The following is a 14,532-nucleotide window of genomic DNA, read 5'->3' as shown; positions in this document are numbered from 1 at the left end:
ATTTTATTTTCGAACAGTTCTATACTCTGGAAAATGCAAACTGACAGCTCACAGTGTAGATAGGGCCCTGTGGGTTTGTATCGTGTAGTGTTTTATTTTTTATTTTTATTTTATTTTATATTTATTTATTTTTTTCTTTTTTTTCTATATTTTAATTTTTGGAAAGAATCTAGGATTTGATAGTGGTTTTTTTTTTTTTAAAATGGCTTAAAATGCCTTTAGATGGGGCAATATACTTTTTTTATGTGCTCCAGACTCTACCATTCCCTATTGCTTGATATTCTGTTGGAATTTGGAGTTTGCATTCATAATCATAAACAAAGAGAATCTGATTAAAAGCAAAAACAAACAAACAAAACTACCCAGCCTAGTGGTCATTTTAAATAAATGCCTATTCTTTTTTCTGCAAAGGAATTGACTATTTGGAAAAAAAAAGGAATTTGATTTTGTTTAAGCATAGCTCATATATGTTTCGCTTCAAGTCAAGTATTCTTGGAGATGATGATTCATCTGCTAGCTAAGGGAAGGGCTGTTCACACATACTTGATCAAAACAAGTCTCAGGTTGAGAGACTCTTAGAAAATGATAGCTCTTCACTACAAAATCTATCAGAATTTCAGCAACAAATAACCACATTTGAACTATTGAGAACCCTAATGCATTAATAGGAGTCCTCATTAGCTTGTATTCTTCAGCCTTGGTATTTTATATTTAGTGAGTACTTCAAATATTTTTATCTTTAAATAATTTCAAACTTACAGAACAGTTGTAAAATACTATAAAAGAACTCCCACATACACGTCACCCAGATGAACCAATTGCTGACATTTTATAAGTTTGTTTTACTAGTCCTCTAAATAGACATATAGACATATTTTTTCGGAATCATTTAAGAGTTGTCTTTTGCTCCTAAGTACTTCAGTATCTATTTCCTAAGACATAGAATATGCATTTGTATAACCATAGCACGATTACCCAAATCATGAAATTTGACATCCATGCGATACTATTATCTAACTGCAGACCTTATTCAATTTTCATCACCTGTACCAATAATATGCATTGTAACCTAAAAGATATTTTTTAGGGTTCTATATCCAATCCAGGATTGCCAGTGAATTTAGTGACCACGTCTCTTTAGCCTCCTTTAATGTGGGCTAATTTCTCAGCCTTTTGTGTCTTTCATGATACTAACATTTTTTAAAGAGCACAGGACATTTATTTTATAGAACATTCCTTAGTTTGGATTTGTCTAATATAGCCACATAGTAAATTCAAGTTATATACATATTTTTTGAGCAGGAATATCATAGAAGTGGTATTGTATCTTTTTCAATGCATCCCATAAGGAGACACATGATGTCTGTTTGCTCCATTATTGATGTGAACTTCGATCACTTGTTTAAGATGAGGTCTACCAGTTATCTTTATCTCTGCTTTGTAATTATAAGTGATTTGTGAGGAAATACTTTGAGGCCACATCAATGTACTGTGCCTCAGCAAACTTTCACCCCCTAGTTGTGATATTCATTGATGATTCTTGCCCAAATCAGTTGGTACTTTGAGTCCCAAAATGGTGATTTTTAAACTTTATCATTGATTAGTTGACATTCTACTATAAGAAATAGCTTTTTCATCTTATTTATTGTCTTATCTATCAACTTAGCTATTATGGACTCTTATATTACTTTCAATGGTTTGTAATCCGATACTGTCATTATTTATTTTGATACTCAAGTTGTCCCAGATTTGATCAGTCTTTTATAACTGACTTCTGTGCCCATTTGACATGTCCATATCGTTATAAAAATTTCTTTTTGAGGACTTCTTTTCTTTCCAGTACAACAAGATATTCCAAATTCATCTTGTGCTTTCTCTTCCCTAACTCTAGAATCCCAAGCTATTTCTCCAAGAAGTCCTCATTCCTTTCAGTGGGGAATGTTATTTAGAAACCAAGATCTGGGTGGCAATGTGCACATTGCTATCAAGGTATTGCTGCTTCTGGGGCCTTCAGCTCCTGAGCTAGGAGATATATATATACATGATGAATACTTTGTATGCTACAATTGAATTTTATAAAACTTTCTGTAGTTCCATTAAAATTATATCCATGTGAACTCTTCTTCTAAATGATGGCTTGGAAATAAACACTCATACGATATAAGCAGATATTTAATATCTATTTGTACATCTGTGGTTTCAGTATTGGAAGCATTGCATTAAACCATGTTTTAAGTCAATTTATATTTGATCCAGTGTTCACAGTGTTTTTTGCTTCTCAAGTAAGAACAATATTCCTGGTATTCCCAGTAGAACCTTGTCTTTTTACTACAATCTGCTCAAGTATCTGAGAATCATCCCTTTGATAAAAAAAGGTAGGTGAGTGCACATACCGTCTTTTCCTTCCACTTAGGGTGATCCCCTACTGTTTATTTAGGGATCAGAGCATGGGAGAAGAAAGTGAGTCAAGAAAAGCAAATATCTGGTATTTTTATAGTTAACCAATAATTTACTCCTAACCTAGGGAGCTTTCCTTGGTACTCTATTTTCCAAAGACAAAAAACAAAAAAACAAAAAACCAAAAACTTACTCGTAGGTTTTCAGGTTATTTGGAGATTTTTCTACCAGGTAACTGCTTGGTACATATCCTTCATGCCTGTTAAAAGGAAAATTAGTGTTTAGATTAGATAGAACTTTTACATCTTCATTTTATAGGTTTTATCCACTAAAAGTTATTTAAAGATGAGGGAGTCTCGCATTATTTGGCATTTGTGATAAGACATTTTAAAGTTTAGAATATAAGAATTGGTAAAAAAAAAAAAAAATAACAAAACCCTGCTATCTGTTAAAGGCAATACATTTCACCATAAAAATATGAAGCATAAAAACTAAGCAGTGGCTATTTTATTTAAAAAGCTGTGTCTGCTACTTTTCTCACTGTGAAATTTCTTCTACTGGAAAAAAAGATTAATATCTAGTCTTTATTTTCTTTAAGGAAACATTTTTGTGTGTGTGTGTCATAGTCAGTATTTTTTCCACTTTAGAGCCATCGTTTTATAGTCAGGAAACCAAAATAATTAAAATATAAAAGATGATTTTCCAACCACAGGTTCTAAAAGATACCATCAGATGGTTTCGTAAGCTTTTTAATTTAAGGCCTCCCTAATTGAGCTTCTTCAGACATCCATGGTATAAACATGAGGAAAAAGATAAGATCAGGTTGGATTTGGGGGTGGGAATCACTTTTGAGCAATAGCTAATAGCTGTGCATAAATAAAAGCATAAACAAATTAATATGGGTCTCAAAATGCTTTGCATTTGTGTATAGCTTTGTAGTTTTCAAAGCACTTTCTTATTCATTATCTCATTTAATAACACCAGGTCAGAGCTGTGTCCCTCCACTCCCTGGACCTCTGATTATACTTCATACTTCATTAAACTATTATACTTAGTATAAAAAACTACAACAAGCAGAGACAGAGGAAACTGTATTTTCACATTTCTATTTTACCAATAAACCATGATACATTACAGAAAATCATATCTGTCAGATGAGGGACCTTAACTAGATTATACATAAAATCCCTCCCTACTCTGCCAATCTGTAAAGATGCCTGATAGTTTCTACTCCATAAAGTATTTTAATTTTTCTTATAATAAGACCAATTTTCAATCTAGTGATTATGGTTATGGGGAATATAGAATCCATGTCACAGAACTGTTTTGAGGAATGAAGAAATCAAGAATGGAGATGCCCAATACAGGATGATTATCTCATATTCTATGAGAATGGGACATGCAACCTCAGAATCTTCACTAACACGGTGCTCAAGGTATCCATTGTCAATTGATGGGAGTTGGCTTGTGCTGAAATTTTCTATTCCTTCTCTGTCTCTCTTTTGGAATTCCTTAATTATGTCTGGTTTTGCCACGCCATATGTTGACAATGATAACAAAAGATGAAATAATGTTTTTGCTTTCAAATAGAATAACTGTGTTTTGTTTTGTTTTGTTTTGAGACAGAGTCTCGCTTTGTTGCCCAGGCTAGAGTGAGTGCCATGGCGTCAGCCTAGCTCACAGCAACCTCAAACTCCTGGACTCAAGCAATCCTTCTGCCTCAGCCTCCCAAGTAGCTGGGACTACAGGCATGCGCCACCATGCTCGGCTAGTTTTTTCTATATATTTTTAGTTAGCCAATTAATTTCTTTCCATTTTTAGTAGAGACGGGGGTCTCGCTCTTGCTCAGGCTGGTTTCGAACTCCTGACCTCGAGCAATCCGCCCGCCTCGGCCTCCCAGAGTGCTAGGATTACAGGCGTGAGCCACCACGCCCAGCCTGAATAACTGTGTTTTAATATAACAACCACACTGGGTTATCTACACAAATTGCTGATGATTCTCATCGCTTGTATGTGGGTATATAAAGAATTTACAAAGTTCTTTCACTTCTAGCATCTCATTGATTTTCTCAACCCTGTGTAGGTAGACAAAGCTGATATTGTCATCTGCATTTTGCAGGGAAGGAAAAGGATTCACAGAGGTTAAGTGACTGGACTGTAGTCGCACGTGACAAGAGTAGCTGTTACTAAAGTCCAAGACTTCTCTCTCCCCATTTCATGCACTTTCCACTGTGCCGCACTAAACAAAACGGGGGAGTTCTCAGAATGCTGACTGGCCACTGGGGCGTCTTCTCTGATGCCCTTTGAAATGCATAGTCAAGCTTTTCCACAGGTCACTGAACAAAGAGCAAACTGTCATTTGGGGAAGTAAGAGCTAGGAGAGGAAATTTCCTGGCACATTAGAAGTGCTAAAATAATGTCAGTTGATCTAACTGATGGATTTCTGAATAAGTCCCTTTGGTGTTTGTAGACCTAGACAGTCTTGAACCTGTTTCTGACATGGGCCTGCCCCTAATAGGCAAGAGAAGGTAATGTTCATTGGCCCCCATAAGTCAGCTAGAGAAGAAGGTTCCAGATGAGGGGCTTTAGTGTCTGCTTTTAGCTAGCAAATTATCCTGCCTCTCAGACCACAGGTCTGAATCTCACTACATTTTACCCCATCTCACTTCTGCCTCCACCTGCGATGGGGTTGATAAGGCTACTGAAAGGGAAGGCACCTTGAAAATGCAAATTTTGTTGTGTGTAAAAAGCAAAGCTTTGGCTGGGCATGGTGGCTCACGTCTGTAATCCAAGCACTTTGTGAGGCCGAGGAGGGAGGATTGCTTGAGCTCAGGAGTTCTAGACCAGCCTAAGAGTGAGACCCTGCCTCTACTATAAATAGAAAGAAATTAGCCAAACAACTAAAAATAGAAAAAATTAGCCAGGCAAGGTGGCACGTTCCTGTAGTCCCAGCTACTTGGGAGGTTAAGGCAGGAGGATCGCTTGAGCCAACAGTTTGAGATTGCTGTGAACTAGGCTAATGCCATGGCACTCTAGCCGAGGCAAAAGACTGAGACTCTGTCTCAAGAAAAACAAAAAAAAAGCAAAGGTTTAACCATAAAGGTATTTGTAACCCTCTTTTTTTTTGAGACAGAGTCTGGCTTTGTTGCCCAGGCTAAAGTGAGTGTTGTGGCGTCAGCCTAGCTCACAGCAACCGCAAACTCCTGGGCTCAAGCAATCCTCCTGCCTCAGCCTCCCGAGTAGCTGGGACTATAGGCATGTGCCACCATGCCCAGCTAATTTTTTCTATATATATTAGTTGGCCAATTAATTTCTTTCTATTTATAGTAGAGACGGGGTCTCGCTCTTGCTCAGGTTGGTTTCAAACTCCTGACCTGGAGCAATCTGCCCGCCTCAGCCTTCCAGACAGCTAGGATTACAGTTGTGAGCCACCGCGCCCAGCCCGTGTAGCCCTCCCTTTTTTAACCCATCAAATTGTTTTTTTCTTTTTTAAGTTTAATAATATCTATGTTGGCATTTCCATAACCCTGTTGAAGGGAAAGTAAATTTGGCAAGCTTTTTGACCAAATTATCTATCAAAATTAAGATACCACACACTCAACAGTTCCATAGTTAGAAATGTGATATATAGGCCGGGCGCGGTGGCTCACGCCTATAATCCTAGCACTCTGGGAGGCTGAGGCGGGTGGATTGCTCAAGGTCAGGAGTTCAAAATCAGCCTGAGGAAGAGTGAGACCCCATCTCTACTAAAAATAGAAAGAGGCCGGGCGCTGTGGCTCACGCCTGTAATCCTAGCTCTTGGGAGGCCGAGGCGGGCGGATTGCTCAAGGTCAGGAGTTCGAAACCAGCCTGAGCAAGAGCGAGACCCTGTCTCTACTATAAATAGAAAGAAATTAATTGGCCAACTGATATATATATAAAAAATTAGCCGGGCATGGTGGCGCATGCCTGTAGTCCCAGCTACCCGGGAGGCTGAGGCAGAAGGATCACTCGAGCCCAGGAGTTTGAGGTTGCTGTGAGCTAGGCTGAAGCCACGGCACTCACTCTAGCCTGGGCAACAAAGTGAGACTCTGTCTCAAAAAAAAAAAAAAAAAAATAGAAAGAAATTAATTGGCCAACTAATATATATAGAAAAAATTAGCCGGGCATGGAGGCACATGCCTGTAGTCCCAGCTACCCGGGAGGCTGAGGCAGAAGGATCACTTGAGCCCAGGAGTTTGAGGTTGCTGTGAGCTAGGCTGACGCCACGGCACTCACTCTAGCCTGGGTAACAAAGTGTGACTCTGTCTCAAAAAAAAAAAAAAGAAATGTGATATATATATGTACGTATGTATTCAAAAATTTGCCAAGGTATTCAAAAAAATACAAGGTCCTCATTGAAGCCTTGTTTGAAATAACAAAGAAAACAAATAACCTGGCAACTAAATGTCTCACCATAAGTGATTATTTAAATATTTATAAGACAATCATACGTGCTAACACTAGGTGGTTGTTTTAGAAAACCTGGAAAACTTGGGACACTAGAGCAGCTGTTTTAAAAGTGAGGTAGATTTGCACACGTTGATATGAAACTCCAGTGTTTATCATTCAAGCTTAAAGGCAAGATGTCGGGCGACTGGATCGTCTTAGTACAAATGAGAAAAGATGCATTTGTGTACGTCTAGTTTTTGTTTAAGATACATAAGAAAGTGTTAATGGAGATTATTTTTGGAATTGATGGGGCACATGGAAAATGGCCTTTTTTCCATGTATATTTCTGTTAGTTTTCTTTAAAAAATAAAAAAAATATATATTTTTTTGTTTTAAAAGTTGATTTTAATAGCCTATCATCATCATTATTTACTAGATGCAGTAATAGCTCTATTAATGAAATTAAAACATTCCAACAACATAATTATTTGTTGGAGACTTGATAACTATAGGCAGAAATAATCTGGGAAGCAGAAAGATGCAAAAAATAAAATATTGACATAGAATATCTAGATACTGCAATGATGGAGTGTTTTCCTTTGATTTTTTATTTGTTAATAATAGCCTTATACTTTGAAAACATTTAAACCCTTAATATTAATATACAAGGATGTTCATTGCAGTGTTTTTTATATTTACAAAATATTGGAAAGAACCTATGTGCCCAGAAAGGATATTTGCCAAATTAGGGTACATTATGTGTTAGATTTATATAATCATTGAAATAATTTTCTCAAAAATATTCCAGAGCATGGGTAAATACCTCTGATACGTTAAAAGGAAAAAAAAAATCCTTATAAAGCAGTATGAATCTCATGCTCACAAGATGATTTTCATTCAAAAATCCCACAGTGGGCAACTGGTATTGATGCAACCTTATTTTCTTCATGAATCACTTGGATGGCTAGTTCAAGGATTAGGTTTGTAACTAAATCTTTAATATGTTCTTTCTGATGGTTCCTAATATAACCAGTCTGCACTATCTCTCCACACCTTTTCTTTCCACCAACAGTAATCACCTCATAATGGGATGTACCTTCCACCTCACCCAAATGCTCAAGAACAATAGTGCTTTGCAGAACAGGTTGCCAATCTCTCAAAATGTAGATCTCAGGCCGGGCGTGGTGGCTCACACCTGTAATCCTAGCACTCTGGGAAGCAGATCACTCGAGCTCAAGAGTTTGAAACCAGCCTGAGCAAGAGCGCGAGACCCCCGTCTCTACTATAAATAGAAAGAAATTAATTGACCAACTAAAAATATATGGAAAAAATTAGCCGGGCATGGTGGCACATGCCTGTAGTCCCAGCTACTCGAGAGGCTGAGGCAGGAGGATTGCTTGAGCCCAGGAGATTGAGGTTGCTGTGAGCTAGGCTGACGCCACGGTACTCACTCTAGCCTGGGCAACGAAGTGAGACTCTGTGTCACAAAAAAAAAAATATATATATATATATATATATATATATATATATATATATATATATATATAGAACTCAGTGGGAAAACCCAGGGGATTTTCAGATGAGTTTGGGTCTGCAGAGCTTGCAAGGCGTACAGGGAGCAAGTGTAGCAAGTGACTGCCTCCCAGTCATTTCTAAGAAGAAAGACTCGATTCATGTACTTCCTTATCCTCCCTCTTCCTTCTGCCTCTGCTCTCCTACTGCAGCCCGTTCACACCGAGGGAGGTCGTAGAGATCCTTCTGTTGTTTTCTTTGTTCTGACCACACCCCAAACACTGAGACAGCAACCATGAAGATGCCTTACCCGTTCCTGTCTTGAACTCTCCACCAGTGGATCTCAGAACTGTCCAGCAGGCAGTATTCTTCATTGCATCGCAGCGCCAGTTCCTGGGGATCGTTGGTCTGGTAGTCGTACAAGGCGATGACCACTGTTTCCTCCGGTTCTGGAAGTGACCGCTGGGGAAGGGAGACAAGAAGACCAAGCAAAGACATTAAAAGGAAGTGAAATGCAAAGCAAGAGCAGCAACCCCCCTGGGCTGTGACTTGTTCCTGGGCCCATGCCTGGTCAACACCAGTTCCTACCATCCATCCACTGAGCTATCTAAGGCCACACTCTGCCTTCCTCTGGTTGGCTTTCTTTACGGGTTAGAATTATGGCGCCGAATATGACACAAAAACATCAGTACCTGGAACTCATCACATTTCTCACTCTATGAGGTACATCGTAACCACAGTGAGTTCGAAGCAGCCACATACTTTTCACAAAAGTCTGCAGGTTTCTCTACCTGCACCATGTTATATGCTGTAGCCTCTCTCCAAAAACATCACACTCTTGGTGAATGAGATGCGGCCAATGGTAAGGCATTCTACCTGCGCTTTGCCAGTATGATTTGTCGGTTTGTCCAGATCTATGGAATCGTGGGCTGCTGGAGCTGGAATTCCCCTGACAGATCATTTAATCCATTAATCTTTCATTTAGGATGGGGAAACTGAGGCCCAGGTGGGGAAATGGACATGGCCAATTTAGCCCTTGAGTTAGTCTCCATGCTCTCCACTCTAGCACTTGGGCACCTTTCTTTCGCTTGTCCACTCTCTTGCTGAGAGGTCTCTGCTCCTCAATGCCTTTCTTAGGATGAGATATTGAAGACGTGAAGAAAAGATCAGAAAGCAGAATATCAGCAGAGTTCAGGATGGGCACACCTGCTCTGGACTGGCAGATTTTGTGAGACAGTAAATGATCGAGTTGCTGGCTAGAATGTGATTTAGTGTCGGGAAGTCACAAGTTCTGTAAGTACATGGAAGCATTTGGTGACATAAAAATATTCGAGCTAAAAAAAAAGGAAAATAAAAGTCTTGTCACACTGATGTGGTATATCATCCCAGCTTTAAATTCCAGATTGGAATTTAAAGTTCAGACATTTGCGCAGCTTAGGAGGAGGTAGTATACTGGGTAGGACAGACAAGAGTTGTACTTGTTGAATTGTGTTCAAGGTCACTTGAAGGAGACAAAGAAGAGCTATGACATGGCATTCATCTCTCTAGAGGTCAACTCACTGGTTAATCCCTATGAAGAGAAAGGTCAGATCAGGGTCCTGGAGTTATGGTGGTACGTTTCCATAGTACATGTTGGAGCATGTTGGACATCTATGGGGGTATTTTGAATGTCACAAAGTTTGAGGTGTGCTATAGGCATTTAATGGATGAGGGCCAAGAATGCAAAAATCTGTATGGTCCCACATTTCCTACCACTTTTAAATGTCCTGGTAGACATTCATGGGGTGAGAAAGCTGATTATACAGTGATTATAATTCATAAGAAGATCCTAGATACTACCTCTACCCTATGCAAAGTACTGGGTTTCCCAGGAATGCAAATACCTTGTACACTGAGGGAAGATTATACTTTGTTTAGTTCAGAACTTTCCATTTTGGAAAATCATATCACAGGTAGCAATACTGTATTTGAGTCACCAATACGACATCCCTGTATCAGTGCATTTGAGCTGCCAAATTCAATGGGATCCTACTTACAGGTGCAAGCAACTGATCATTTCATGTGTTCCAGTGTAGTCATGCACCAATATTTACACACAAAAACACACATGAGGTTTGATAAATTATTTCTTTCCTTTTTAGTTTTACACTTATGGCAACTATTGATTCTTTTAAAAGGTACATGTTTACGTAAGTTGTATATTTATGAATTTCTTTTCAGGATAACAAAAGGAGTTTTACACATCTTTGCAATTGAGAATCATCAGTGGATTCATAAAATGTGGTATATGTATACCATGGAGCACTATTTGGCCATAAAAAAATGGTGATCTAGCATCTTCTGTAACAACCTGGATGAAACCGAAGACCATTCTTCTACGTGAAGTATTGCAAGAATGGAAAAACAAACAGCACATGCACTCGATACTAAATTGGAACTAATCATTTAACACTTACATGCACATATGGAAGTAAAACTCAAAGGAAATCAAGTGTGTGGGAGGGAGGAGGAGAAGATGAGTAAATTCACACCTAGCGTGTACAATGCCCACTATCTGGGTGAAGGGCACACTTATGACTTTGACTCAAACTGTACAAAAACAGATTATGTAACCAAAATGTGTCACATACATCCCCGCCATGTTCTGAAATTTGAAATAAAGGAGTTTTACAAAATATTTGTTATAAAAGGGGAGCATTGAGTCTGGTAGGGTTGGGAACCACTAGATTGGAGAGAGAAGATCCAGAGATGGCATTTGGAAAAACCGAGAGTCTGTGGGTTCTGGAAGGGCTGCTTGGGCACCCAGGTGAAGAGGTGAGGGATGGAGTGGATGAAGGTCCCCTCGCCTGGCCGCTCTGCCATGGGCCTCAGAGAAGCCCTGGCCTCCAAGAGGTCTCCTGGCCCCAGCTGGGGAGAGCTCCACTGGGTGGAGAAGGGCCCTCCCAGACACTCCCGCTAGCGGTGGCAAGTGTAAGGTGCTTTAATAGGGAGCCAGGGAGAAAGGACACGTGCAGACACATTCCTCAGTAGCCCTTCAGGAAGCCCTTAAAGGAAGGGCTCAGCTCCCGTGGATGGGGGGAGCCAAGAAGAATCAGAATTTGGACTTCAGTGCAAAGCATGACCTCATTTCCACCCACAGGCTAGAGAGGCCTGGGATTGTCGGTTACCCTGACCATGGACATTCTCCATCTTGACCCAGAATGATCACCCTCCCCCTCTGTAGGGTTCGCCCTGCTCCACAGATTTTCCCTCATAGAACGTGAGGCCAGTTGGCTCAGAATACATGAGAAACATGGCTTCTCTATGTGCCAACCCAAGATGTCATTACCCCTCGGGTAACAGAACAATGAGGGGAAGAGAGATATGACTTCCGGTGGCTCAGAGTAAGAAACACTGCAATGGATTTACACATGTGGTTGCAACTAGAACACTGATTCCAAAGCCCCTGTGGTCACAATGCTTCAAACAGTGTTGACACTGGTCCTCCGAGAAGTCTGAAAGGCAAATGGCCGGGTTTGAGGGGACAGGGACGGCCACGTTTTCTGTCTCTCACCTTCACAGACACTGAAAATAAGACAAGTGCAGACTGGCTTAAGATGAGAGGCATGGGTTTAGGCGGGATCCTGGAGGGAGCTGTCTGCAAGATAGGGCGGCGGGATTCCGAACTGTGCCTGCCATGCCTTCAAGAAAGATGGCGAAATTGTCTTCAGAAGGGGTGTGAGGGAGAAAGAGAGAGCGCTCATTTTCTGCTGCAGTTTAAGTGCTTTGGTTTCCTGTTGTGAGGGAGTAGGCTGAGGACAGATTTAAAAACCAGCCTGAGGTTTTGAGGATTTAGAGGTTCCTTTATAGGGAAGCTGTTTCAAATGTCAGTTTTCAAATGTCACCATGTTGGCTGGAGGGAACAAGAGCAGAGCTCATTCTTCAGGAAGAAGCATGAGGAAGCCGAATCAATAGGTTCTAGACTAAAGGGCAAGTACTCACATGTGGATATTGGACTGCTAATATTGTCAGAAGGGAAGGGTCATATCCTGTAGCAGTACACTAGAGGCCAGTGGTTCTCAAACGTGAATGTACCTCAGCTCACCTGGTGGCTTATTAGAATGCAGATTGCTGGGCAGATGCTGGGCGGAATGCAGAATGCAGATGCAGAATACAGCAGGTCTGAGAGTGGGGCCTGTGATCTGCATTTCTAACACACTCCCAGGTGATGCTGGTCCACGGACCATCCTTTGAGAACCACCTCTCGAGTTAACTAACGACCAGCAGAAACACTGCCTCCTAACTAAGTTGTTGAACGGCCTTGGGAGAGCCTCACGACCTCTCTCGGGACTCGGTTTCCAAAGCTTTACAATGGGAATAAAACTATAACCCTCTGAAGTGGAATGGAGAAGATAGTAAGTTCTAAAATAGATAATAAAGCTGCGGAAGTGCTTTGAAATATATAAAGTGTTATCAAATGTACGTCTCCAAAGTGTCTGTATGTGAAGGCATCCGGTAAGTACACGATTTTATAGGGATGGGAGCTGTTGTTACACTCCAGAGTGGTCAAGCGACTGGACACGCAGTTTGATATGGGTGTTTGTTGAGTGACTAAGGAAAGGTGGAGGTGTAGCAGCTGAGTGGTCCTTTAAGTGGACAGACCCACAAGACAGTTCGGGCCCCAGGAAACCCCTGTGTTGAGTTCGGCTGAATCACGACAGGCGGCTGCAAACATCCAGGGCTGGAGAAACGTGGGCAGACAGGAAAATGCAAGTGGGGACGCGCCCATCAGACCGCCTGCAGCGCTGGGGCCACCCGCGCCCGGAGCGTGGGCTCTTTCACTCACCCTGTTGTCTTCGGGTGTAGGAGGAAGAGGCTTCTTTGAAGCTGAAACAAGAAAAACAGAAAAAGACAAAATGAGCATGAAACCCAACCAAGCGAACCGGAGGTGAGCAGCCCCGGGGGGCTTTTCGGAGAAAGGGGGCCCAGGGAGAACAACAGAAGAGAAGGGGCCAGAGGAGACAGGGACACACGGAGTCCAGAGCCGGAGCCCGTCTATAATCTCTTCCGGCCTGCTGCTTGCTCTTCCCCTTTTCTAGGGGATGCCAGGGGCTTCTAGAAGTCCATATTCTGGGTCCTCTTTTTCTGTATTCCGAGGAGAAGCCTGACAGAGGGGTTAGATTTGTGCCCTTCCCGGTCGGCACAGAGACTTCCATGAACGTCCCTGCCACCTGCTAAGCCCAGCGGTGGGAATGGATGACTCAGGGGAACAGTGACTCACAGACTTCCTAACGCTGTGGGGGTGAGGCGTGGGGGTGAGGAGGGGGAGGTCACCGTGCTGCTTGCTGAACGGCTGAAATCCACCTCTAGCTGCCTCAAGGCATCCGACTGTGTCCTTTCTGCTCCCCTCACACCACCGCCCCCAGCATCTCGCTCTTCCCCTCTCTCTCTGCTCATCTTGTCATGTCCCCGCGCCTCCCTCTCTCTAGCTGTCCTCTCTCTCCCTTCTTTCCTCCTTTCTCCTGTCTTCTCTCTCTCCCTTTCCCTCTGTCCTTCCTTTTCTCTCTCCATCTCCCTCACTGTCTCTCCTGTGTGGCCCTGCAGAGGTCAGGCCTGGGCTCAGTGTAGTGCAGGTGGCATCTCTGTGTGTCTGAGAGTACCTGTGGCATGGGAGGCACTGCACAGGCTTCAGCCTGATACAAAGATTTCTTTTTTTTTTTTTTTTTTGAGACAGAGCCTCTCTCTGTTGCCTGAGCTAGCGTGCCATGGCGTCAGCCTAGCTCACAGCAACCTCAGCCTCCTGAGTAGCTGGGACTACAGGCATGCGCCACCATGCCCGGCTAAGTTTTTCTATATATTTTTGTTGGCCAATTAATTTCTTTCTATTTATAGTAGAGACGGCGTCTCGCTTTTGCTCAGGCTGGTTTCGAACTCCTGACCCTGAGCGATCCTCCCGCCTCGGCCTCTCAGAGTGCTAGGATTAGAGGCTTGAGCCACTGCGCCCGGCCCAAAAGATTGCTTTAATAATTAGAGATGAGAAGAAAATGGGCCGCATAGGTAGGCGGTGGGCTGGTCATCTCTGCGTGAGGCTGACTTCAAGCTGGACGGCCCGTGTCAGGGATGCGGGAGAGGAGAGTCACACAGTGACACTAACACCGTAAGCAAGGACAGGCGGGGGTGTTGACATGGGAAAACAATCAATGGAGAAGAAGAAAAACTCACATGATGAGAAAT

At 41.9% G+C, this 14,532-nt stretch overlaps 2 protein-coding genes across 2 annotated transcripts in view; one reads left to right on the top strand and one right to left on the bottom strand.

Moving 5' to 3' along the window:
• The window catches only part of MED7 (mediator complex subunit 7), a 315,410-nt gene that overhangs the window by 226,012 nt on the left and 74,866 nt on the right, over nucleotides 1-14,532 (top strand). The window lies entirely within an intron of this gene.
• Nucleotides 1-14,532, bottom strand: part of ITK (IL2 inducible T cell kinase) — a 77,136-nt gene that overhangs the window by 28,256 nt on the left and 34,348 nt on the right. Inside the window, exons 5-7 of the mRNA XM_012781585.2 lie at nucleotides 13,145-13,185; nucleotides 8,630-8,781; nucleotides 2,591-2,656 (exon numbers count right to left, since the gene is read on the bottom strand). Of these exons, the coding sequence (XP_012637039.1) occupies nucleotides 2,591-2,656; nucleotides 8,630-8,781; nucleotides 13,145-13,185 (259 nt within the window). The remainder of the gene's footprint in view (nucleotides 1-2,590; nucleotides 2,657-8,629; nucleotides 8,782-13,144; nucleotides 13,186-14,532) is intronic.

The sequence above is a fragment of the Microcebus murinus genome, chromosome 21 (assembly GCF_040939455.1).
Source record: "Microcebus murinus isolate Inina chromosome 21, M.murinus_Inina_mat1.0, whole genome shotgun sequence".
NCBI classification, from domain to species: Eukaryota; Metazoa; Chordata; class Mammalia; order Primates; family Cheirogaleidae; genus Microcebus; species Microcebus murinus.
The sequence above is the reverse complement of the archived record's forward strand: the minus strand, read 5'-3'. Positions and strand labels throughout refer to the sequence as shown.